Here is a 23,649-nt window from a genome sequence, read left to right as displayed (position 1 = left end):
GGGGAAAATAAATAAACATAAATATGGGTTATATTTACAATGGTGTTTGTTCTCAACTGGTTAGCTTTTTTCTTGTGGCAACAGGTCACAAATATTGCTGCTGTGATGGCACAGTGTGGTATTTCACCCACTAGATATGGGAGTATCAAAATTGGATTTGTTTTGGAATTCTTTGTGGGTCTGTGTAATCTGAGGGAAATATGTGTCTCTAATATGGTCATACATTTGGCAGGAGGTTAGGAAGTGCAGCTCAGTTTCTACCTCATGTTGTGTGCACATAGCTTGTTTTCATCAACACCACAGGCCTTTTTGGGTTGGAGGGTTTGTATTTTGTCCTGTAGTTCATTCAATGTAATTGGAGAATACAGTGGGTTCTGGTAGTCTTTAATAGCTGATTCTAAGATTCGTAATTGATCATGTATATGTTTTTGCTGTTTGTTCTTTGTTATAGAGCCTAAAAGATTGGAGAAGTGGTTTATCCATACATCTACATTTTTGATAGAAAACTCTTCGTGTTGTTATTTGTTTAGTTTGTTCCAATTTTCCCAGAAGTGGTTAGATTCTATGGATTCTTCATAATTGATTGAGCTGATTTCTGACGTGCTGTTCCTTCTTTCTCCGTAGTGTATTTCTGTATTGTTTTAGTGAATAACCATAGTGAAGGCATACACTCAGGTTTTCTGGGTCTCTATGTTTTTGGTTGGATAGGTTTCTCAATTTCTTTCTTAGGTTTTTGCATTCTTCATCAAACAATTTGTCATTGTACTTAACCAAATCAAATTTTTAGATTTGATAATGAAGCTGAAAGGTCAAATATAATGTTTAGGCTTTCTACTGCCAAGTTTACACCTTCACTATTACAGTGAAATGTTATGTCCAGGAAGTTGTCTAAAAGGTATTGAATTTGTTGTTGCCTAATAAGTTTTTTGGTAGGTTTTTATCCTACATTCCTTCCATCTATAGCATTTCTTAATATTGTGTAGTTCCTTTGGCTTTGACGCCTCATGATTGAGTATTGCTCTGTTCAAGTAGACTGTGATTTTGCTGTGATCTGATAAGGGTGTTAGTGGACTGACTGTGAACGCTCTGAGAGACTCTGGGTTGAGGTCAGTGATAAAGTAATCTACAGTACTACTGCCAAGGGATGAGCTGTAGGTGTACCTACCATAGGAGTCTCCTCGAAGCCTACCATTGACTATGTACAGACCCAGCGTGCGACAGAGCTGCAGGAGTTTTGACACGTTATTGTTGGTTGTTTTGTCATTGTTGTGTCTAGGGGGGCATATTTGGGAGGGAATACTGTCACCTCCAGGTAGGTGTTTGTCCCCCTGTGTGCTGAGAGTGTCAGGGTCTTGTCCAGTTCTGGCATTTAAGTTGCCACAGACTAGTACATGTCCCTGGGCCTGGAAATGGTTGATCTCCCCCTCTAAGATGGAGAAGCTGTCATAGTTAAAGTATGGGGATTCTATTGGGGGGATATACAATGCATTCGGAAAGTATTCAGACCCCTTCACTTTTTCCACATTTTGTTACGTTACAGCCTTATTTTTTATTTTATTTTTTTATCCTCATCAAACTACACACAATACCCCATTATGATGAAGTGAAACCATATTTTTAGAAATGTTTGCAAATGTATAGAAAACAACTGAAATATCACATTTACATAAGTATTCAGACCCTTTGCTATGAGACTCGAAATGGAGCTCAGGTGCATCCTGTTTCCATTGATCATCCTTGAGATGTTTCTACATCTTAATTGGAGTACACCTGTGGTAAATTCAATTGATTGGATATGATTTGGAAAGGCACACATATGTCTATATAAGGTCCCACAGTTCACAGTGCATGTCACAGCAAAAACCAAGCCATGAGGTCGAAGGAATTGTCCGTAGAGCTCCGAGACAGGATTGTGTCGAGGCACAGATCTGGGGAAGGGTACCAAAAAATGTCTGCAGCATTGAAGGACCCCAAGAACACAGTGGCCTCCATCATTCTTAAATGGAAGAAGTTTGGAGCCACCAAGACTCTTCCTAGAACTGGCCGCCCAGCCAAACTGAGCAATCGGGGGAGAAGAGCTTTGGTCAGTGAGGTGACCAAAAACCTGATGGTCACTCTGACAGAGCTCCAGTTCCTCTGTGGAGATGGGAGAACCTTCCAGAAGGACAACCATCTCTGCAGTACTCCATCAATCAGACCTTTATCGTAGAGTGGCCTGACGGAAGCCACTCCTCAGTAAAAGGCACATGACAGCCCGTTTGGAGTTTGCCAAAAGGCACCTAAAGGACTCTCAGACCATGAGAAACAAGATTCTCTGGTCTGATGAAACCAAGATTGAACTATTTGGCCTGAATGCCAATCGTCACATCTGGAGGAAACCTGGCACCATCCCTACGATGAAGCATGGTGGTGGCAGCATCATGCTGTGGGGATGTTTTTCAGCAACAGGGACTGGGAGACTAGGCAGGATCGAGGGAATGATGAACGGAGCAAAGTACAGAGAGATCCTTGGTGAAAACCTGCTCCAGAGCGCTCAGGACCTCAGACTGGGATGAAGGTTCACCTTCCAACAGGACAACGACCCTAAGCACACAGCCAAGACAACGCAGGAGTGGCTTCGGGACAAGTCTCTGAATGTCCTTGAGTGGCCCAGCGAGAGCCCGGACTTGAACCCAATCGAACATCTCTGGAGAGACCTTAAAATAGCTGTGCAGCGACGCTCCCCATCCCTTCCTGACAGAGCTTGAGAGGATCTGCAGAGAAGAATGGGAGAAACTCCCCAAATACAGGTGTGCCAAGCTTGTAGCGTCATACCCAAGAAGACTCAAGGCTGTAATCGCTGCCAAAGGTGCTTCAACAAAGTACTGAGTAAATGGTCTGAATACTTATGTAAATGAATATTTCTGTTTTTTATTTGTAATAAATGTGCAAAAAAATATAAACATCTGTTTTCACTGTTTCATTATGGGGTATTGTGTGTAGATTGATGAGGGGAAAAAACATTTGATCAATTTTAGAATAAGGCTGTATCGTAACAAAATGTGGAAAAAGTTAAGGGATCTGAATACTTTCCAAATGCACTTTAGGTAGCACATGAGGACATTTTTCTCTGTTGAGATAATTTCCTTATTAATTTCTAGCTAGATGTAAAATGTTCCTGTTTTGAATAATTTAATAGAGTGGGTTAGGTCTGCTCTATACCAAATTAGTATTTTCACTCTCTCTCTCATAGAAAACAGATGAGTGGATGAATAGAATTTAATGATTAAAAGTCTTGCAAAATGTACAGATACAGGACAGGGCCAAGTAACCCTGCTAAAATCACATTCACATCCTGTACAGTTAGTATTCTCGTCCTATAAAACAACACATGATAAACACTTGCAATTTCAGCAGTCTTAGTTGGGCCACAATAAAATATAATCCAGTTGGTCCACCCATACATTTGGCTTGTATAAAATGGAATTTGACATTGGACCATTAAACTAAATCAACTTTACACCAACATAAAACAATTGATAATACTCATGCATATTTTTCATTTCTCATGCAAAGGCTGTCCCTAGTTCATGATATAGGCCTACAGTTCTGTGCCATATCAAAGTAGTGTTCACTTCTCTCCCTCTGATCTCTGCCTGCGGATCAGGTCAGCATACAACCCTCCTTTGCTCAGCAATTCCGTGTGAGTTCCAGCCTAGGAAGAGACAAGATACCTGTTAGACATACAACTATACAACCAAGCTTTCTAGTTGAAAATTGACATACATCATTACACGTGTAGTGATGCTCTTAAAAATACTTTGTGATTATTATTACTTAAATGACAAGAAAACATGATTGGGAGAAGTGTCCAATATCTGGACAAAACCACCAATGGGACAGAGGACAATAGACATCCCTCTCTTCCTTCAGTGCTTCAGCCGCTCCCTAACCTCTACGATGCGTCCGTTGCTCATGACACAGATGAGGTCTGCCCTCTGGATGGTGCTGAGTCTGTGGGCAATGATGAGCACAGTGCGTCCTGTGGTGGCCCGGTCCAGAGCCTCTTGCACCACCCGCTCTGACTCTGCGTCCAATGCACTGGTGGCCTCGTCCAGGACCAGGATGCTGGGGTTCTTGATCAGGGCGCGGGCAATGGCAATACGCTGCTTCTGGCCCCCTGACATAGTCACTCCTCGCTCACCTGTGTGTCCGCAGAGGTACAATATTCAGTAAAAGCACTTATTGTAACTGCACTTAGTACTACTTATGTAAAAAGTATATGCATATGATTTGAATATGTGTGTCTGGGGTTTATTAGAGTGGTATAGACTAGTAATAAATCAGAGGATGTTAGAACTGGGCCATTCAAAAAAACATATACTTTTTTTTCTCAAATATGTGTTGTCACTTACCAACCACAGTGTTGTATCCATCTGGAAAGCCTGTGATGAAGCGGTGGGCGTTGGCCTGCTTGGCAGCGTTGATGACCTCAGCATCAGTGGCCTCCGGCTTCCCAAAGCGAATGTTCTCCATCACAGAGGAGCCAAACAGCACAGGCTCCTGCAAGCAGGGGTGGAACATTGTTACATTTTTAATAACAAAGTAACATTGTTATCACTGTTATTATGGCAAAAATCACACAAGAAGGCCATTTCCTACTGAGGACAATAACCAAATCTGCAGCAGTTCTGAAAGAAGATCCTAGAACATCCTTATGCACTAGAAAACAGAATATAACTCAGTTGTGTAGAGTGATTATTCTAGAACATTTACCTGATTGATAAATCCAATGACTTGTCCTCTCAGCCAGGATGGGTCCAGTGTCCGGATATCCAGGCCGTCCAACATGATCACACCACTGCTGGGGTCATAGAAACGCTCCAGCAAGGAGGCCACTGTGGACTTCCCTGCAGTGTAGGAGAACAATAAATGATCACATCATTTTCATAAACATTGCATTATGTTGCACATAATTATCCTATTTTCAGATTAATGGTTCTACAATATCATTATTGGCCCTTTGTTTATGTAATCAGACTAATTGAGTGCTTGTATCCATGGGAACGCATGGGACATTACCTCCTCCTGACTCTCCAACGATTGCGACAGTCTTACAGGGGGGGATGATGAGGTTGAAGTTCTTCAGGATCTGTTGGCCTGGTCTCGTTGGGTAACTGTGAAAAACAAATAAAAATGGCACTCACTGATATAGATAATTTGTGTTTGTTTGTGTGTGTCTTTTTGTTAATTTTGTCTTTCTGACGTGGTCTTGCCTGAAGGTAATGTTCATGAAGTCCACCCGTCCTGTCAGAGATTTGTAAGGAATGCGGCCTCCCCCCGAAAGTGGAATGGTAGGCTCCAAAGACAGGTACTCGAAAACACGGGCCCCAGAGCTGAGGCCTCTGACCATCTGGAAAACATGGTAGGTTCTAATTTCTTATTGCCATATCAACTGATCACCTTGTGAAACCTGAAACTGTACATTGATAGCAATGTATTTCTAACTTCTTCTATACGTCAAGTCTTTACTCACTTGGCCAAACAGGATAGAGATGCTGGCCAAAGACCTGAGGAAAATAACGTAAGGAAAGGTCAAATTCAGTTTGTTATTTTCTTAACGTACATTGAACACTTCCATTTGATCATGCAAGCATTTGGCTTAAGTGTTATCTTTGCTGACAACACATATTTTCAAATCAAATCAAATCAAACCTCTGCACCGTCTGTGAAGCCACCAGGAAAGACATGAGGTCACCTGGAGACATTTCATCACCCGCCATCAATGACCCACCAGCAAAGATGGTGCCTAAAACAATGCCTGCAAGAAAAGGAACCATGTAATAGATAAGCAATGGCATACTTAAATAAATAGCAAGTTCGATCCACTATTCATGATAAAAGGAACTCACAGTTCAGGACGATATTTGACATTCCTTGGAAAACAGCTATCCCTGAGCCTAGAGATTCATTCATCTCACATGATTTGTCCACTTCCCAGGCATATAACCTGCAAAACACAGACAAATAGTTACATTCTTTCACACACTCCCTCTAATAAGCAGTGAAATTAGGAATGTTTTGAAAGACAATTGTGACTTTATTATAGGCCAGGTCTGATAATATTGTTTGATCTGGACTATAATAGACTGTCACTTACTGCATCTCTCGCTCCTCCATGGCAAAGGCTTTCACTGTCCTCACATTGCCAAGGGCCTCTTCTGCCACCCCTGTTGCTTTCGACACCTACACACCAACAACAACACACATACTGTATTTCAGTCTAGACACAAACAGACAGACAGTCAACACCAATGCTCAGCATACACCATTCTTCATGCTGTAATTCTGATAAACTCAGTAAAATGCTTTCTCGGTTGACACTTTTTCTATTTCTCTAATGTGATTTAGATAGCGTATGAGTCAGAGTCAGAATGAGTGATGATGTCACCTGTTCCTGAGCCAATCGGGACAGCCTGCGAAGGAGTGAGCCAATCAGAGCTCCTGCCCCCACCAGACAGGGAAGTATCACCACCGTCATACCAGTGAGTTTAGGGGAGATTACATAGAGGGACACGAAACAGCCAACCGTCTGCGTTACACTCCGCAGGCCCTGCAGATATGAGTAATTGGGGCAATATCATTAGATTTCGATCCTGTGAACTGTCTCTAGATGGGAGCAACAGCTACTGAATAAATTATACTGAAAAGTTATGGCAAAATGTAATAGGGAAGTGCATAGGGGACCACAATGGAAATAAGCTTTATTGTGTTTTTATCCTCGATAATTTTGAATGTATGTAATGTTGTCTCTGGCTGGAGCAGCCTTTCTTCTTTTAATTATCCAATAAATTAATATGTACACAGCCATACCTGAGACACAACCAGTTTGAAGGAAGACTTGAACTCCTGAATATCAGCAGTCAAACGGTTCACCAGCATGCCAGTTTTGTTGGCATCAAAGAAGGCTACATCTTGCCTGAAACAATTGCCAAGTCTTGTGTTACCAACAGTGAAAGTTGGACAGTAGATAGTAGGTCTAGTGACATCTAGTCAGTCACTCTACTCTCTGTCTTGGAACTGGTCTATTCTACCTCGTTGCTTTCAATAGATATAACTGCAACTGGGTGTATACCTGAGTAAAGATTGGAAAAGGGTCTTCCTCATGTCTGCTGCTACTCGTTCCCCTACCCTGGAAAGCAGGATGATGTAACCGGTGGTCAGCAGACCCTGAAGCCAGGAAAGAGATTTCATGACCATATTGTTTTACTATGTATTTCACAGAAATAGATTATTCAATCTACAGTTAAATTAAAATTAGATCACGGACAATGCCTTTTTGGACATACAACTTACTTGGAGACCATACAATCCCAGCAACTTCAGAGCAGGTCCCCTCATCTCTCTCATGTAATCCCCAGTATGTTCTCTCATGTAGCGTGCCACTATGTTCACCAGATCGCCCAACATCAGGGGAATTTGAATATTCAAGATGGCAGCACCAAAAGCAAGCTGAAAAAAAAACATGATTGGTCTGAAATCACTCAGCATTCCAATACTATGAAAACACAATAAGTTCAACGACTACTGGAGTTTGGCCAACATGTAACTGTCTAAACAGTAGATTGTCCAGTAGTGTTAAGTTATGTTGCTCACCATGACAGCACCAAGAAGGGCAAAGAGCTGGGGTTTGACAAACTCCCACAGGATATGCCAGTCGAACTCAGGCTCAGTTTCTTTGGCTTGAAGCTCTAGTAGAACATTGTTATTCACATCTGCCTGGCAATATGCTACACTGCCAAGTAGTTTAGCAGAGACGGTGAGAACCACTGGCCCCAAGATGAACTTCAGGGCCCCCCCTGGCGGTCTTGACGTCCAGCAGGCAGATTGGCGGACTGCTGCTTGAGCCAGACCCCAGATACGTCCAGCAGCATTACTTGGCTGTCCAGAGGAGTTGCCTGCATTGGCCAATTGTGTTGTGTATAGCCGTGATCTGAAACGAAAACAAAACAAACAATATAACAAGCTGTACTGTTTGTAATGTGATCTGTATTGTACAAGTTTGAGAGACCGGGACAACATGAGCTTAACAACTAAGAATAACTATGTGGTGGGCTTTTCGATCCATTTTTTTTTATTATGGTGACAAACAAGTTACAAAAGGCATATGACACTTCTGGATGGTCCATTCCATTAACACCACTTTACTGAACAGTGAACAACACTACTTACAACTTTGGGACAGAGCTGAACTAATATCGTTTTCATAATGGATCACATTAGCTAGTGTAAAGTCTAAGGTCTGTAGCTAGCTGTCTGATCAGCTGACTACCGGCATTAGCCAACTAGAAAGTTGTCCTACCGTGGCTGTCTCCATAAATCGTGTGTTCTTTTCAAATGCGAATAGACGGGGCGCACCGGTGAAGTTGTACTGATTCGATTACAAAGTAAGTGAAACATATTTAGACGTTTTCACGGAAATCTAACAAAATTCAAAGAATCTGAGCGCTTAGCTCAGAAGGGTACAAGGAACAACATGCAGGCTGCCATGTTGACACTATCCCAGAATGCATCTCATTGGCAATGTACAGTAGATTGTTTAATGTCCATAACAAAACAAGCATTTTGATCGCTAAAACAATGTTAAAAGGCTACAACATGAATCTTGCTAGAAGCGTTTTTATTGATCATCATTGGCGAAGATTATCTCTGTCATTGGATGAAAAAAAAACTTCATTCGTCTTGCGGAAGTGACGATGTTAAAATTAAGTGACGTCAATGGTGTTCTGTTGACGTTTGTTTGTGAAAGACGAAACAGTGGAAGCCCACGAATGATCTCTAACTATTTAGCTGGCCAGCTACTGTTAGTTGGGTTGTTATCTAACGTTACCCTAAACAGTTGTTGTTATCAACCCTTAATAGCTATTAGTTAAATAGATAACATTGGGTATAAAAATAGCTCGACAAATAACGTGGAAATCCAGGCCACTTGAATTTAGAATCAAGCGAATGGACGGAGAAGGGAACAATACCGTTACAATAGCAGTACATCAAGGCAAGGATACACGAGTAACGTTAACTGACTGGCTAGCAAGCAAATAAGCTGATCGAGGTAAGAACAGTTAGCTGCCTTGCTAGATAGCTAGCTACGTGGTAGTTTGTTGCTGCCTTTGTTGGTGTTAGGTAACGTTAACCATTCAACGTCACATTGTAATGCTACGTTATCTAGCTAGCTAGCATAATAGCTAGCTACAGTAGTTTGCTGTCCCCAGCTGTCTGATTTTGCTTTAGCGAATGTTAGCTAACTAGTTATCTGTCAAACCGACTGGTTGGTTGTTGACAACAAGTAACCAACACAACACAATATTTTGTAACTCTAAGTAGCTATGTATGCCTATTTCTGTTAGCTAGCCAACGTTACCTGTCACACTGTCGTGAACACGGCTGCTAGCTAACGTTAGCAAGTTAGATTCCAAGAAAGGCAAGAATGCATAGAAAACCAAATAGATCAGATATTCTAAAGCTAACGTTACACTTATCCAACCCTCCAGTGGAATGTTGTTGACAGCACATCTTGCTGTGAATTTTCTCACACAGCTGACATCATCTATGTAGTGTGTGTTCACTCTGTCTGACACTCGTTGTTGATGTATGCTACTCTTTTCAATCAACACCACAATAAGACTCTGTGTGTTCCCAACTTGTCTGTCGGAGGAGGTACAGGGAGAATGTGAAGCACAATGGCCAACTTTGAAGCTTACCAGGAGTACCAGCGGATTGATGACTTTGAGGAGGACTCACCTCCTGGGGAGGAGGACCTATTAGTGCATGTGCCAGAGGGCCTGAGTGGTACTGTACTGGTTATATTATAACGTCATATTTATTTTCCTATCAGGGCTAGACATAAAGGCTATGTTATGGTATAATATGATTTGGTGTGATATTGTGATTCCTTGTAATGACACAGTACTACTATTTCCTATAAACCCAGGCTCTAGATTCACTTAAAGTTGTTGTTTTCTTCAAATCATACCTGATTACTACTGTTATTGCTGTTTTGTTGAACGAAGGTAATGGTTTCTTTAAGTCTCAATGTTACTTTTATTCCCACCCCTAATTTGCAGACTCATGGCACCATATCAAGAATCTGGACAACTTCTTCACAAGAATATCCTTTTAAGACATTTTTGCGATTGTGATAAACATGTTTCTCTGGCAATATATATTGTAGCTTATTGTTTTGGAAATAAGCATTACTTTCAGTATGATGTTTAAAATTGCAGCTTTATCATGTCTGTTATCATTATTGTCACCTAACGAGCTCATTTAGAAAGGAGCAATTTCAAACACCGTTTTGACATTTTAATCTAATTCTGACAGTACGATGTTGCCGTATATAAATGCAACTCATGATGCACAGTGACTTTAAATGAGAGACTTGCCTCTGGAGAACGACTTTCAATTATGTGTGTTCTTCCAGAACACATCCTCTGTACTTTAATGATATTGATGCCAGGCTGGTTCACTTTACGTTGCTTTGTTGTGGTTTTGTTTCTCTCTAGTGGATGTATTAAGTCTACTTAAAAAACATACATCATGGTTATTATTTGATCCACCATCAAAGATTACTTCAAGAGTGGTTGCTTTGTAGGCTATGACAAAAAACACTTGACTCTGTTTTCCTTAACTTGAATTTCCACATCTATCAGTTTCATCAGAAGAATGGCTTTGCTTGTATGATGTTATCAGAGTTCTTTGAACTTTTGTAAGTATATCCATTTATTGACAAACCTCATGTTAATCTAAGATGTTTTCAACTTTTAAGACAACATTCAAAGTTTATATCGGCTAAGGTTTAACCCCAACATCTCAAACTCCTTATTGCAGTCAGTTCCTGTTTGTGGTCACATTCACAACGTTCCTCTTCAACTGTGTGGAGTATGATATCCTGTTTGCCAACCGGGCAGTGAACCACACAGGACCTGGCCAGAACCCCCTGGACAGGAACAAGGTCTCTCTGCCTGATGCCATCCTACCAAGCCAGCAGTGCACTGAGAGGTAGGTCAATCAGCATTGGCTTAGTAGATGGATTGGTAGATGGATGGATGGATAGCCTATATAGATATGGTTGGCTATAATAATGTGTAGTTGTGGTAGAGATAGTTGTCTTTGTTGCCAGTTCAGGTTTATTGTTTTTGTGCATGATCCCGCAGAAACTAACCTGAGTGCTTGACTGCATAGGTAAATTGTGTGGTTTCCTGATGTACCCCTTGTTATACCACTAGAATGCCTCTCCCCCATGTGACCTACTTGTTGTGTGTATGTACTGACATGTATGTGTAAGTGATAGATGCACACACACACTACATGTTAATGTTTTTACATGTATGTAAATTGTAAAGTATTTAGTCTGTAATGCCTTTTTTGTTATAATTCGGACCCCAGTAAGACTAGCTGTTGCTAATGGGGATCCTAATAAATCCCCAAATCACTGCCAATGCCATAATGTAAATCCTTCTTCATGACATTTAAATTGGGTATTTTATTCTCTTATGACAAGACACAATAATACCAGGGTATAAATCTCACAGCCTGCAGAACTTCATCAGGCCTGAAAAGGGTATTTCATTTGTCCAACATAATTTAATGACGACCAGTCATTCTGAGGCTAATGTTTGCTTATTGGATTGTGTTAGATGTGGTTTTACTATAAGACATGCTCACATTCATAGAGATACACTGTGGAGCACAGAGCTACACTGTGGAGCACAGAGCTCTGGCCTACTTTCACATTGCCTGTGGGTTATACTTCCACTCAGAACATTATGATGAAGAAATCTTTTTATTGTGTATCAGAGATGCTAATTGCGAAATGAGCTCTTTTGAGTGGCGAAGTCTTATCATTGTCATTTCCTATTATCTAATTGGAATTTGACATTAATTAAATTAATTTGGAGTGCTATTGGCACGTAAGTCTAATTGTGTTCAATGGCCCGAGGGAGGGATGCTGTTTTTATGAAATTTGATCCAAATGTATTTTAGTTCGCCTTTGTGTGCTGTGAACTAGGTGAACCCTTGTGTTGAAGAGCTTAGTTAGTTAGGCCTACTGAGCAAAGGCTTTGGTAGTCATGTCTTCTCTGTCAAAGACAAATCTGAAAGATAAATTATGTTCCCCGCAACTACATTTGAATATTTTATTATAAAATACTAAATGATGTGTATTTGTTTGTTGCAGAAGAATACAAACTAAATTATTCAGCTAAGCATATATCCTACTATGACTGATTAATACTCTGCACATTCGCATAGCCTTGGCCTAAAACACTTGTAAACACGAGGGAAGTTGCAACACTCTCAGCCTGTAGTTGATGACCGGTTCCTGGAGCAGGTTATTTGTGTATCAGTGCACTGTGTTCAGAGTAGTACCAGGGAAAACAATGTAATGGATAGCCCCTGCATGGTAAGTCTCACTCAGGGCCAGCTCACTGAGTAGCTGGAAGGAGTCACTCTTGGGGTCTGGGCAGGCAGTCTGTGGACCACATGACACCCCCAAGCTCTGCTGCTAGACCCAGTCCCCTCCACCCCCGCCACAGTTCTTTCCAAGATGGATAAACAAGCTTGCCTGTTTTCTTCAGCAATATCATTAATCTGATTCTGCACACAAACACAATCCTAGGCTGGGGGGTTATAGTTGCCCCCCCCCCCATCCCTTCTCTAAGAACCCTCCATGACTGAATGGGTGTTTAGATGGAAGATGATGACACACCACTGCTAGGAATTCTAATCGAGGAACAGTATGTCCTACCATTTAAAACCACAGACTTTGTCTGCTCTCCCATCCTCCCCCCAACTCAATGTTTCACCATTGAGTTGGTCTGGAAATGAAAAAGATGTCACACAAATCAGGAAGTAGCCTAATTTTGTCACAACGTTGTTTGTTTTCGTTTTTTAATTTCCAAATTAAACTCCTGAATGTATGTTTATGTTTATTCTCCTCAATATGTTTACCAGGGTGGTTAGCTAGAATAGATCATAACCTGTGTGTGACATGTTCTGTGTTTTGAAATGAAATGGGATACTTAAAAGTTTACCAGCTGATTCTCAGCAGCTCTCTGATACGCAGGAGAGACAAAGTTAGTCGGACATAACCAAGCCACAAACTGTAAACAGGAGTTAATTTATCTAAGATACCTCTCAGGCCCAACAACATACATTACAACATAAGGTTGGTTCAGGTCACCTGTGAGGAGTCTTAAACCGACAGATTTATAAGGCTCCTTTACTCTAATTTGTAGATAGTTATTTTGGTCATACATCAATGGTGAAAATAAATAATTTTGACCTTCTCTCTGTGCATGGCCTGCATCATCATCCAACGGGGTATGGTAGTAGGTGCCAGGTGCACCTGTTTGAGTGTGTCAAGAACTGCAACGCTGCTGGGTTTTTCACGCTCAACAGTTTCCCGTGTGTATCAAGAATGGTCCACCACACAAAGGACATCCAGCCAACTTGACACAACTGTGAGAAGCATTGGAGGGCAAAAGGGGGTGCAACTCAATATTAGGAAGGTGTTCCCTCAATGTACACATGCATTTTCCATTACGTGAAATCAACCTCTAATGTCAAACAGAGACTAGAAATATGAATTATCTCCCCCCTTTGTCATCCCTTCTTTTCCCCAGGATCCAGGAGAACAGTTGGATCATCTTCCTGCTCATCATGGCAGCCATCTTCTGGGTCTACCGGATGATCAAGGTCTTCTGCAACATCCTCAGCTACTGGGAAATACGCCAGTTCTACATCAAAGCACTGAAGATCAGCATGGTAAGGCTTCTTTTATGTCCACTGGAGGTCAAATTATATACATCAATCCCTTATAAAGGTTTCAGTGACCAGGAATAACACAATAGGGGATAATTGCATTTTACTTTTGATCCTAGAGTCTCACGAAACAGTGGTATGCCGATTGTTTTCAGACCGTTTTAGCTTACTGTAGTTGTCAGCTTCCTTGGAATCCATTGGTTTCAAAAAGATATCAAGGCAAATGTTCATCGTCATACCCACCCAGCTTACCTATAAGTAGGTGTCCCTCATATAAGTCTGAACACCTTTGACCTCTCCCCTTTCTAGGACGAGCTGTGTAACTTCACATGGCAGGAGGTCCAGGACCGTCTGATCAGCCTGCAGCGGGAGCAGCAGATGTGTATCCACAAGAAGGAGCTAACTGAGCTGGACATCTACCACCGCATCCTGCGCTTCAAGAACTACATGGTGGCCATGGTCAATAAGTCCCTGTTACCTGTACAGCTTCAGCTCCCCCTGCTGGGCAACCTTGTGTTCCTCACCCAGGGCCTCAAGTACAACTTTGAGCTGATTCTCTTCTGGGGTCCGGGGTCGCTGTTCCAGAACAAATGGAACCTGCACCCTAAGTACAAGCGTGCAGGGAACCGTCTGGAGCTGGCCCAGCAGCTGAGCCGGGTCATTCTTCTACTGGGCGTGGCCAACCTGCTCCTCTGCCCCTTCATCCTGGTGTGGCAGGTGCTATACTCCTTCTTCAGCTACACCGAGGTCATCAGGAGGGAGCCGGGGAGTCTGGGAGCCCGCCGCTGGTCCATGTACGGCCGCCTCTACCTGCGCCACTTCAACGAGCTGGACCACGAGCTGCACGGCAGGCTGGGCCGCGGCTACAAGCCCATCTCCAAGTACATGAACTCGTTCACCTCGCCACTCCTCACCGTGCTGGCCAAGAACGTGGCGTTCTTCTCGGGCTCGGTACTGGCTGTGCTCATCGCACTGACCGTGTATGATGAGGATGTCTTGACTGTGCAGCACATCCTGACCGCCATCACCGTGCTGGGAGTGGTTATCACCATCACCAGGTAAGCCACGGGACAGGGGGAATGGTGATCTCTCGGGATGATCTTGTAGTGATTTGTGGCTGTGTTTCATTCGAAAAATTGTTCCTTACCCCTTCCCATTGCAGATCTGAGTTGGTATGCAACAGCTCCACCTAGATTCCACCATATTCTAACAGACAGTAATGAGCGAGGGAACATTGTTTTTAGAAAAAATGTCAACCTTTGTTAAACCCGCAGACATACCAGTATGTCCATAATCCATATCATATGTTGTCTTAAATGTTGTGTGAAGTAGAGAGATGACGTCTGTGAATATGCCCTCCTCCTAGGTCCTTCATCCCAGACGAACACATGGTGTGGTGCCCGGAGCAGCTGCTGCAGTGTGTGCTGGCTCACATCCACTACATGCCAGACCACTGGAGGGGCAACGCCAACAAGAGCGAGACCCGGGACGAGGTGGCACAGCTGTTCCAGTACAAAGCGGTGGGTGAGACGGGCCAGACAGTAAATAGAGACTGCTCATTGGCTGCAGCTTAGGAAGAATGAAACTATTCACAGGGTGTACAAAACATTAGGAACACCTTCCTAATATTGATCCTGGGGAAAAAAAGGGATGACAAAGGGGGGAGATAATTCATATTTCTAGTCTCTGTTTGACATTAGAGTTTGATTTCACGTAATGGAAAATGCATGTGTACATTGAGGGAACACCTTCCTAATATTGAGTTACACCCCCTTTTGCCCTCAGAACAGCCGCAATTCGTCGGGGCATGGACTCTACAAGGTGTTGAAAGCGTTCCACAGTGATGCTGGCCCATGTTGACTCCAATGCTTCCCACAGTTGTGTCAAGTTGGCTGGATGTCCTTTGGGTGGTGGACCATTCTTGATTCACACGGGAAACTGTTGAGCGTGAAAAACCCAGCAGCGTTGCAGTTCTTGACACAAACAGGTGCACCTGGCACCTACTACCATGCCCTGTTCAAAGGCACTTAAATATTTTGTCTTGCCCATTCACCCTCTGAATGGCACAAATACACAATCCATGTCTCAGTTGTCTCAAGGCTTAAACATCCTTCTTTTACCAGTCTCCTACCCTTCATATACACTGATTGAAGTAGATTTAACAAGTGACATCAATAAGGGATCATAGCTTTCACCTGGATTCAGCTGGTCAGTGTATATGACTTTATGACATACGGTCTGAAATTGAAATGTTCTTGTAACACAAGACTTGCTCAATGCCTAAACAAGTGCTTTAATTGTATGAAGTTATTCATGTACACTCCAATTCTCATATGACCTCACCATAATACTGTATGCCACTTTCCACACAGGAACTAATTCATCTTATGCCACTTTAACCATTCGTTTGGGGGACACAATTGAAAGTATTCAGACTTGAGATCAAAGTGCTTAACTTTTCTCGTAACTCTCTCATTGACAATCAGTGAATGACATAGGCTATGTGAAAGTTCAAGTTAAGGGTGCAGATCTCAAGTCTGAATACCGCCAAATCCTCTTCCAGTATAACTCACAACTATTGTCTGTCTGTGTCTCTGTGTCTGTCTGTCTGTTTAGCTGTTTATCCTGGAGGAGCTGCTGAGCCCCATCGTCACGCCCTTCATCCTCATCTTCCTCCTGAGGAACAAGTCCCTGGAGATCATTGACTTCTTCAGGAACTTCACCGTGGAGGTGGTTGGGGTCGGAGACATCTGCTCCTTCGCACAGATGGACATCCGTCGCCATGGAAACCCTCTGGTGAGTTCCTGTAATTTAGGGTATGGGAAAGGGACTTTGATACGGAAAGTATTGTTATTACTTTGTTGAAATGAAAGACTCACTGCAGTTTTTAGGTCAGAGATCACCAGGTCATCAATATTGTATCAGAAATGAATGTGTATGTGTCCTCTCCTGATATTAGTCACTTATGCATAGTTTATTTTAATTTATCTTTTACCCCCTTTTTCTCCCCAGTTTCGTGATATCCAATTGCGATCCAATTACAATCTTGTCTCATCGCTGCAACTTCCCAACGTGCTCGGGAGAGGCGAAGGTCGAGTCATGCGTCATCCGAAACATTACCCGCCAAGCCGCGCTTCTTAACACCCACTCGTTTAACCCGGAAGCCAGCTGCACCAATGTGTCGGCAGAAACACCATTCAACTGATGACCGAAGTCAGCATGCAGGCGCCCGGCCCGCCACAAGGTGTCGCTAGAGCGCGATGAGCCAAGTAAAGACCCCCCGGCCAAACCCTCCCCTAACCCAGATAACGCTGGGCCAGTTGTGCGCCGCCCTATGGGACTCCCGGTCATGGCCAGTTGTGACACAGCCTGGGATCGAACCCCAGGATGGACACATAGTTAAAAAATAATAATGCATTGTTCCAGTGTGTAATTGTCACACGTTGTCTGTTTCAGTGGATGTCTGAGGGGCAGACGGAGGCGTCTGTGTACCAGCAAGCTGAGAATGGCAAGACTGAGCTGTCCCTGATGCACTTCACCATCAAGAACCCCCGTTGGCAGCCCCCCCAGGAGAGCTCAGTGTTCATCAGCCATCTGAAGGAGAAGGTGCACCAGGACGCCCAGGGGGGACCCCCCACCCAGCTGCTGCTCTCTGAGGCCCCGCTCTGTTCCTCACTGCTTTCCAACGGGTCCGGCAATGGAGTGAGTAACTACAGTAACTGCCCACTACACCCACATCCCCAGCCAGCCAATTCATAGTCAGTCACAGTTAGTACACAGGAAGATATTTGCCTCAACACTGTAACGGCAATCCTACTCTGCTAATCATTCAACAATGATGTCAATGTATTGCAATTTGTCTAAGGTTTGGTATTGGATTACAGTATGTTGAGTTAAATCTTGTCAATATGCTTGTATACTGACCTCTGTATCTCTGGGTTATGTTTTCCTGTCCAGCCTGACAACCTATTGGCCAGTGTCCTGGCCCACCCTGTGCTGACCGCGTCAGGCCTACCAGGCCGAGACCGCCGCTTCGTTCCTCCCAGCACGGCTGCCTCTGCCGCCGCCAGCGTCCTGGCCTCGCTGTCCAGCTCCCACTCTCAGCTCCCCCACGCCAGCCGCTCCCGCTCGCATGTCCTTCTACCCTCCACCCACCCCGACAGCACCATGTACTGCAGTGACCGCACAGTCATCGACAGGTAAGTAGACAGACGCCACGCTCTGCAAACACACACTCTGCAAACACAACACTGTTGTCTAGGTTCATCCATAACACAAAAGTGTTGATTGATTAGATACAGTACTTGTTTGTCGAAGGTGCGTTATTGATTTAAATATGAGGTTCGTTGTTAGTCTGTGAATTAAGTGATGAATAACAATGTACTTCAATGTTTTTTTTAGGCTTGCTGATAATAGCTTGTTTTTATTTCCTCAGCATGTCAGCCAGTGATTCTCGGATGAAGAGCACTACATTGCTTTCAGAGTTTGCCTCGGCTGAGATGAGTCTCCATGCTATTTACATGCATGAGGTAGGTCACTTTGAAGAGATGGCCTCAGGGTCCTTCTTTTCATTTAACTTTGTACACACACGCAGACACACACACATACCGAGTGTGTGACGTGTGTCCCTCTCTGTCCCTAGGTCCACCAACAGAACTCGCTCCCCCACCAGAGAACATCAGGCCAGTGGCAGAACCCAGTGCCAATGAGAGAGCTAAGCAGCAACACTGGTACGTAACAGTCATTATTCTGTTTTTACTTACTTAAGATCTTGGCTAAAGTCAGATGGAGCGTGTTTGGTAGTTGGGATAGTTTTAGCTTATGACATCCAGTTGACCAACTGTCTATGCTCCTATCCTCTATCCACGCAAGCAGGTTCTCAGACGCACAGCGGACACACAGCAGTCAGCCTGTCTAATATGCCCACCCCGCTGCGTCTGGGAGGCTGGACGGAGGAAGAGGAGGAGGAGGATGCAGAGGAAGAGGAAATCATTAACAGCAGGTCGACTCCTAAACAGGACTCCAAGAGTAGCTATTGAAGTGCCTTAAATAAATGGGTTAGTTCCATCACACCTCTATTTCCAACACACAGACACTCCTCCTCCATAATCTATAGGCTAATATTGTCAGAAATGTATCTTATATCTAGTACTACTGTTTTTGCTTTTCTTAAACGTGCAATATGTAGAAATAGCTCCGCCATTTCCTGTTTTCTAAAATTCTAAAATGTTCGTCTGATTTCAGTTTGTGACAACAAGCAAGTGTAGAGAATTGTTGTACCATCTAAACCGCTGTGAAATAGCTTTATAACCAATAATAACCAAAAATATCGTATTTTTCAGCTGTTTGAAGCTGATGTACAAAAGAAGCAAAAATTTAACTTGCGGAGAGGAAACATAGAAATATTGCACATAGAATGGATCTACTGCTTGTCAGACTTGCTTTCAATAAGAATGACATAGACATTTTATATACAGTGGGGAGAACAAGTATTTGATACACTGACGATTTTGCAGGTTTTCCTACTTACAAAGCATGTAGAGGTCTGTAATTTTTATCATAGGTACAATTAAACTGTGAGAGACGGAATCTAAAAGAAAAATCCAGAAAATCACATTGTATGATTTGCATTTTATTGCATGACATAAGTATTTGATCACCTACCAACCAGTAAGAATTCCGGCTCTCACAGTCCTGTTAGTTTTTCTTTAAGAAGCCCTACTGTTCTCCACTCATTACCTGTATTAACTGCACCTGTTTGAACTCGTTACCTGTATAAAAGACACCTGTCCACACACTCAATCAAACAGACTCCAGCCTCTCCACAATGGCCAAGATCAGAGAGCTGTGTAAGGACATCAGGGATAAAATTGTAGACCTGCACAAGGCTGGGATGGGCTACAGGACAATAGGCAAGCAGCTTGGTGAGAAGGCAACAACTGTTGGCGCATTTATTAGAAAATGGAAGAAGTTCAAGATGACGGTCAATGACCCTCGGTCTGGGGCTCCATGCAAGATCTCACCTCATGGGGCATCAATGATCATGAGGAAGGTGAGGGATCAGCCCAGAACTACACGGCAGGACCTGGACAATGACCTGAAGAGAGCTGGGATCACAGTCTCAAAGAAAACCATTAGTAACACACTACGCCGTCATGGCTTAAAATCCTGCAGCGCACGCAAGGTCCCCCTGCTCAAGCCAGCGCATGTCCAGGCCCGTCTGAAGTTTGCCAATGACCATCTGGATGATCCAGAGGAGGAATGGGAGAAGGTCATGTGTTCTGATGAGACAAAAATAGAGCTTTTTGGTCTAAACTCCACTCGCCGTGTTTGGAGGAAGAAGAAGGATGAGTACAACCCCAAGAACACCATCCCAACCGTGAAGCATGGAGGTGGAAACATCATTCTTTGGGGATGCTTTTCTGCAAAGGGGACAGGACGACTGCACCGTATTGAGGGAAGGCTGGATGGGGCCATGTATCGCGAGATCTTGGCCATCAACCTCCTTCCCTCAGTAAGAGCATTGAAGATGTGTCATGGCTGGGTCTTCCAGCATGACAACGACCCGAAACACACAGCCAGGGCAACTAAGGAGTGGCTCCGTAAGAAGCATCTCAAGGTCCTGGAGTGGCCTAGCCAGTCTCCAGACCTGAACCCAATAGAAAATCTTTGGAGGGAGCTGAAAGTCCGTATTGCCCAGCGACAGCCCCGAAATCTGAAGGATCTGGAGAAGGTCTGTATGGAGGAGTTGGCCAAAATCCCTGCTGCAGTGTGTGCAAACCTGGTCAAGACCTACAGGAAACGTATGATCTCTGTAATTGCAAACAAAGGTTTCTGTACCAAATATTAAGTTCTGCTTTGCTGATGTATCAAATACTTATGTCATGCAATAAAATGCAAATTAATTACTTAAAAATCATACAATGTGATTTTATGGATTTTGGTTTTAGATTCTGTCTCTCACAGTTGAAGTGTACCTATGATAAGAATTACAGACCTCTACATGCTTTGTAAGTATGAAAACCTGAAAAATCGGCAGTGTATCAAATACTTGTTCTCCCCACTGTGTGTGTGTATATATATATATATATCTGAAATCAGTTGGGTCGTACAGAATTACATGATGGACCTTTAAAAAAAGAATCTGTGGCTGATTGTCTTTTCTCTTCTTTTGCAGTGTTTACACTTTCTTGTCTGGATGAACATTGTGGCCTTAGATGATCTTTTTGGAGTATAGGATAGATAGGACATTTATGACATCACACAGCACAGGCAGTTGGGGAACTCATTGGATAACCACTGTCTCCATCTCCGCCCCTCCTCCATGCCTCTCCTCCTATCACATCAGGAGTTGTTGTGTCGTCAGGGAAACCAACTGTATGTCTTCCGTCCCTCTCTCCATGTCATTGTTTTGTTATAGAATGTATATACATCGCTCATAGAGGACTGGAGTCTGTGTGTGTGCGTGTTTCGGGACTCGGGGAAAGAGTGGCATGCACAGCCAGGACACTTGCAGGGCATGCTTGAGCATGGTATGCAGCAAAACCTGTCACACTTTTGTTGCGTATTCATGTATTTAAAAACAAATATATATATATATATATATATATATATATATATATATATATATATATATATATATATATTACGTTTGATTTGTGCATTTGGGAGGTTTACAATGTGGGTCTGGGTTCACTTTCTCATGGTGGAAATGGTGTCTTTCTTGGTGCTGAAGAGACTATGGAGTGAAGGTGTATCATATTAGCTGCCTGACCATTTTCACTATATGAGGAAAGTTGAGTGCAAAATTCTACACTGGCGTATTTGGCCCTTACTTATTGCTTGACATTTGTAAATACACTTTAGCGTCTTACCTCTATATGAATATTTAAGTTTAGTTGTTTTTAATCCTTGGGGCAGTTTTAATCCTTGGTGAAGATGAAAAGTACTGAAAACAGTGACATGAAGTAGGCTGCAACTATACTACTACTACTGCTACTACTAAGGTCACCGATAGGACCCCACAAGAAAATCTGACAAAAGCCTACAGATGGGCAAGATTAATTAACCACAATTCTAAACTGGATAAAATCTAATTAAAAGCTGCTGTCTGACCTTAATGGGCCTAATATCATGTTTTCTTCAGTATTAAGTTCGTTCTCTTTCTTTAAAATCCTGGGTGACTCTAAGACAGGATTCAACATATAATAACTTGATTATTCTGTATCAAAGTATCTTCCACGTACAGTCTCCACTGGCAACAAGGGTGTTATACTTGACAAAGGTATGTAAATCAAGATTACATATTTGCAGAAGCAGTAACTACATTGTTGTGGGTAGGTATGAGAATAGGCAGTGGAGGGTTGCATATCATGTACAGTAAATCATGAAGTGTTGTATGCATTGATTTTGCATGTACTGCTCAACATTTTGTTCACGAAACACTTCCCCCTATGTACACACAACAAGTGAACATTATTATTATTTTGCAATTACAGCAATCAGATCTTGAGGGTTTGCTTTGTTCATAAATTAATCCTATATGAGTATTTTCTTTCCTTTTCTCAGAGAACAGCCTCAGATGTCTTTTTAAATTAGATAATTCTCCCTTTATTGTCCCAAATATTTAAGTAATTAATGTATTTAAAGTAACTGTCCAGTGAAAATCACACTTTTATAAGTTAATATTCTGTTAACTCATCCTATACTCATATTTGTGGCCGAAGAATAAATTGGAGGGGGAAAAAACACTTCAAAAACCCCACCTCAAACTTGTATATCAAAAATGCTTGCTATATCCTCATAGAGCAGGGGTATTCAACTCTTACTCTACGAGGTCCAGAACCTGCTGGTTTTCTGTTCTACCTGATAATTAATTGCACTCACCTGGTGTCCCCGGTGTCCCCGGTCTAAATTAGTCCCTGATTAGAAGGAACAATGAAAAAATGCAGTGCATCTAGCTTCGAGGTCCAGAGTTGAGTTTGAGGGTCATAGAGGATGAGCTGGCCAATCAGCGGTCTACTCGCATGAATATGTTTCATGACCGGTATATGCCCACACCATTCTATTGTTGGGGTATGCCCACACCATTCTATTGTTGGGGTATGCCCACACCATTCTATTGTTGGGGTATGCCCACACCATTCTATTGTTGGGGTATGCCCACACCATTCTATTGTTGGGGTATGCCCACACCATTCTATTGTTGGGGTATGCCCACACCATTCTATTGTTGGGGTATGCCCACACCATTCTATTGTTGGGGTATGCCCACACCATTCTATTGTTGGGGTATGCCCACACCATTCTATTGTTGGGGTATGCCCACACCATTCTATTGTTGGGGTATGCCCACACCATTCTATTGTTGGGGTATGCCCACACCATTCTATTGTTGGGGTATGCCCACACCATTCCATTCCATACTTAATTTAAAACATGTAGTAGGAAAACAACTATTTCACTCATATTGTAATTCATTATGTCATATTTCATAGAAATCTGGAAACACTGGACAGTTACTTTAATATATTTCATTTAGTATTTATTGTTGAAAAATTATCTTTTATAGTAAATACATTCATACCAAATATGATTGGGATCTAATGTTAATAACAGAATGTCTATACAGAAATATTGAAGGTGCCCCATGTAAACCTAACTTGTTTTAAAAACTTTAAGTTGAATTGCCTTTGACACAACATTTTTGGATATGCAACTTCGAAATGAAGTGTGGTTCAGCACCCCTTACTGGTTTCATCAGTACAGTACAACTCAAAAGCAAACTTGTCTGCATGTAAATGCTGAATGTAACCCAGCCATCATCCCTAGAAATAAGTGGCATGATGT

The 23,649-nt window shown here is 42.6% G+C and overlaps 2 protein-coding genes across 3 annotated transcripts; one reads left to right on the top strand and one right to left on the bottom strand.

Annotated features, from left to right (window-relative positions):
• Nucleotides 1-3,244: 3,244 nt before the first annotated feature.
• On the bottom strand, nucleotides 3,245-8,712 carry abcb8 (ATP-binding cassette, sub-family B (MDR/TAP), member 8). Its single transcript, XM_041842351.1, has 16 exons — nucleotides 8,342-8,712; nucleotides 7,636-7,972; nucleotides 7,336-7,491; nucleotides 7,115-7,209; nucleotides 6,853-6,958; nucleotides 6,431-6,592; nucleotides 6,140-6,225; nucleotides 5,892-5,989; nucleotides 5,695-5,800; nucleotides 5,516-5,549; nucleotides 5,256-5,392; nucleotides 5,062-5,156; nucleotides 4,756-4,889; nucleotides 4,395-4,542; nucleotides 3,933-4,183; nucleotides 3,245-3,694 (listed from the first exon to the last, which is right to left on the bottom strand). Exons 1-16 carry the CDS (start codon nucleotides 8,437-8,439, stop codon nucleotides 3,611-3,613), a joined length of 2,127 nt encoding a protein of 708 aa, XP_041698285.1. The 5' UTR covers nucleotides 8,440-8,712; the 3' UTR covers nucleotides 3,245-3,610.
• Nucleotides 8,713-8,778: 66 nt separating this feature from the next.
• On the top strand, nucleotides 8,779-22,575 carry LOC121535355 (autophagy-related protein 9A). Of its 2 annotated transcripts, none has more exons than XM_041842353.2 (15): nucleotides 8,779-9,091; nucleotides 9,697-9,828; nucleotides 10,104-10,147; nucleotides 10,680-10,744; nucleotides 10,867-11,037; nucleotides 13,662-13,803; nucleotides 14,110-14,858; nucleotides 15,167-15,320; nucleotides 16,417-16,596; nucleotides 17,257-17,502; nucleotides 17,758-17,999; nucleotides 18,236-18,329; nucleotides 18,443-18,530; nucleotides 18,676-18,857; nucleotides 20,978-22,575. In XM_041842353.2, the coding sequence occupies exons 2-14, from the start codon at nucleotides 9,720-9,722 to the stop codon at nucleotides 18,837-18,839; spliced, it is 2,448 nt and encodes an 815-aa protein (XP_041698287.1). In that variant the 5' UTR covers nucleotides 8,779-9,091; nucleotides 9,697-9,719; the 3' UTR covers nucleotides 18,840-18,857; nucleotides 20,978-22,575. The 2 variants fall into 2 exon arrangements, with proteins under 2 accessions (XP_041698287.1, XP_041698286.1); XM_041842352.2 differs by having other exon boundaries at nucleotides 9,694-9,828.
• Nucleotides 22,576-23,649: the final 1,074 nt, after the last annotated feature.

The sequence above is a fragment of the Coregonus clupeaformis genome, chromosome 21 (assembly GCF_020615455.1).
Source record: "Coregonus clupeaformis isolate EN_2021a chromosome 21, ASM2061545v1, whole genome shotgun sequence".
NCBI lineage: Eukaryota > Metazoa > Chordata > Actinopteri > Salmoniformes > Salmonidae > Coregonus > Coregonus clupeaformis.
This window is presented reverse-complemented; position numbering and strand designations above follow the sequence as displayed.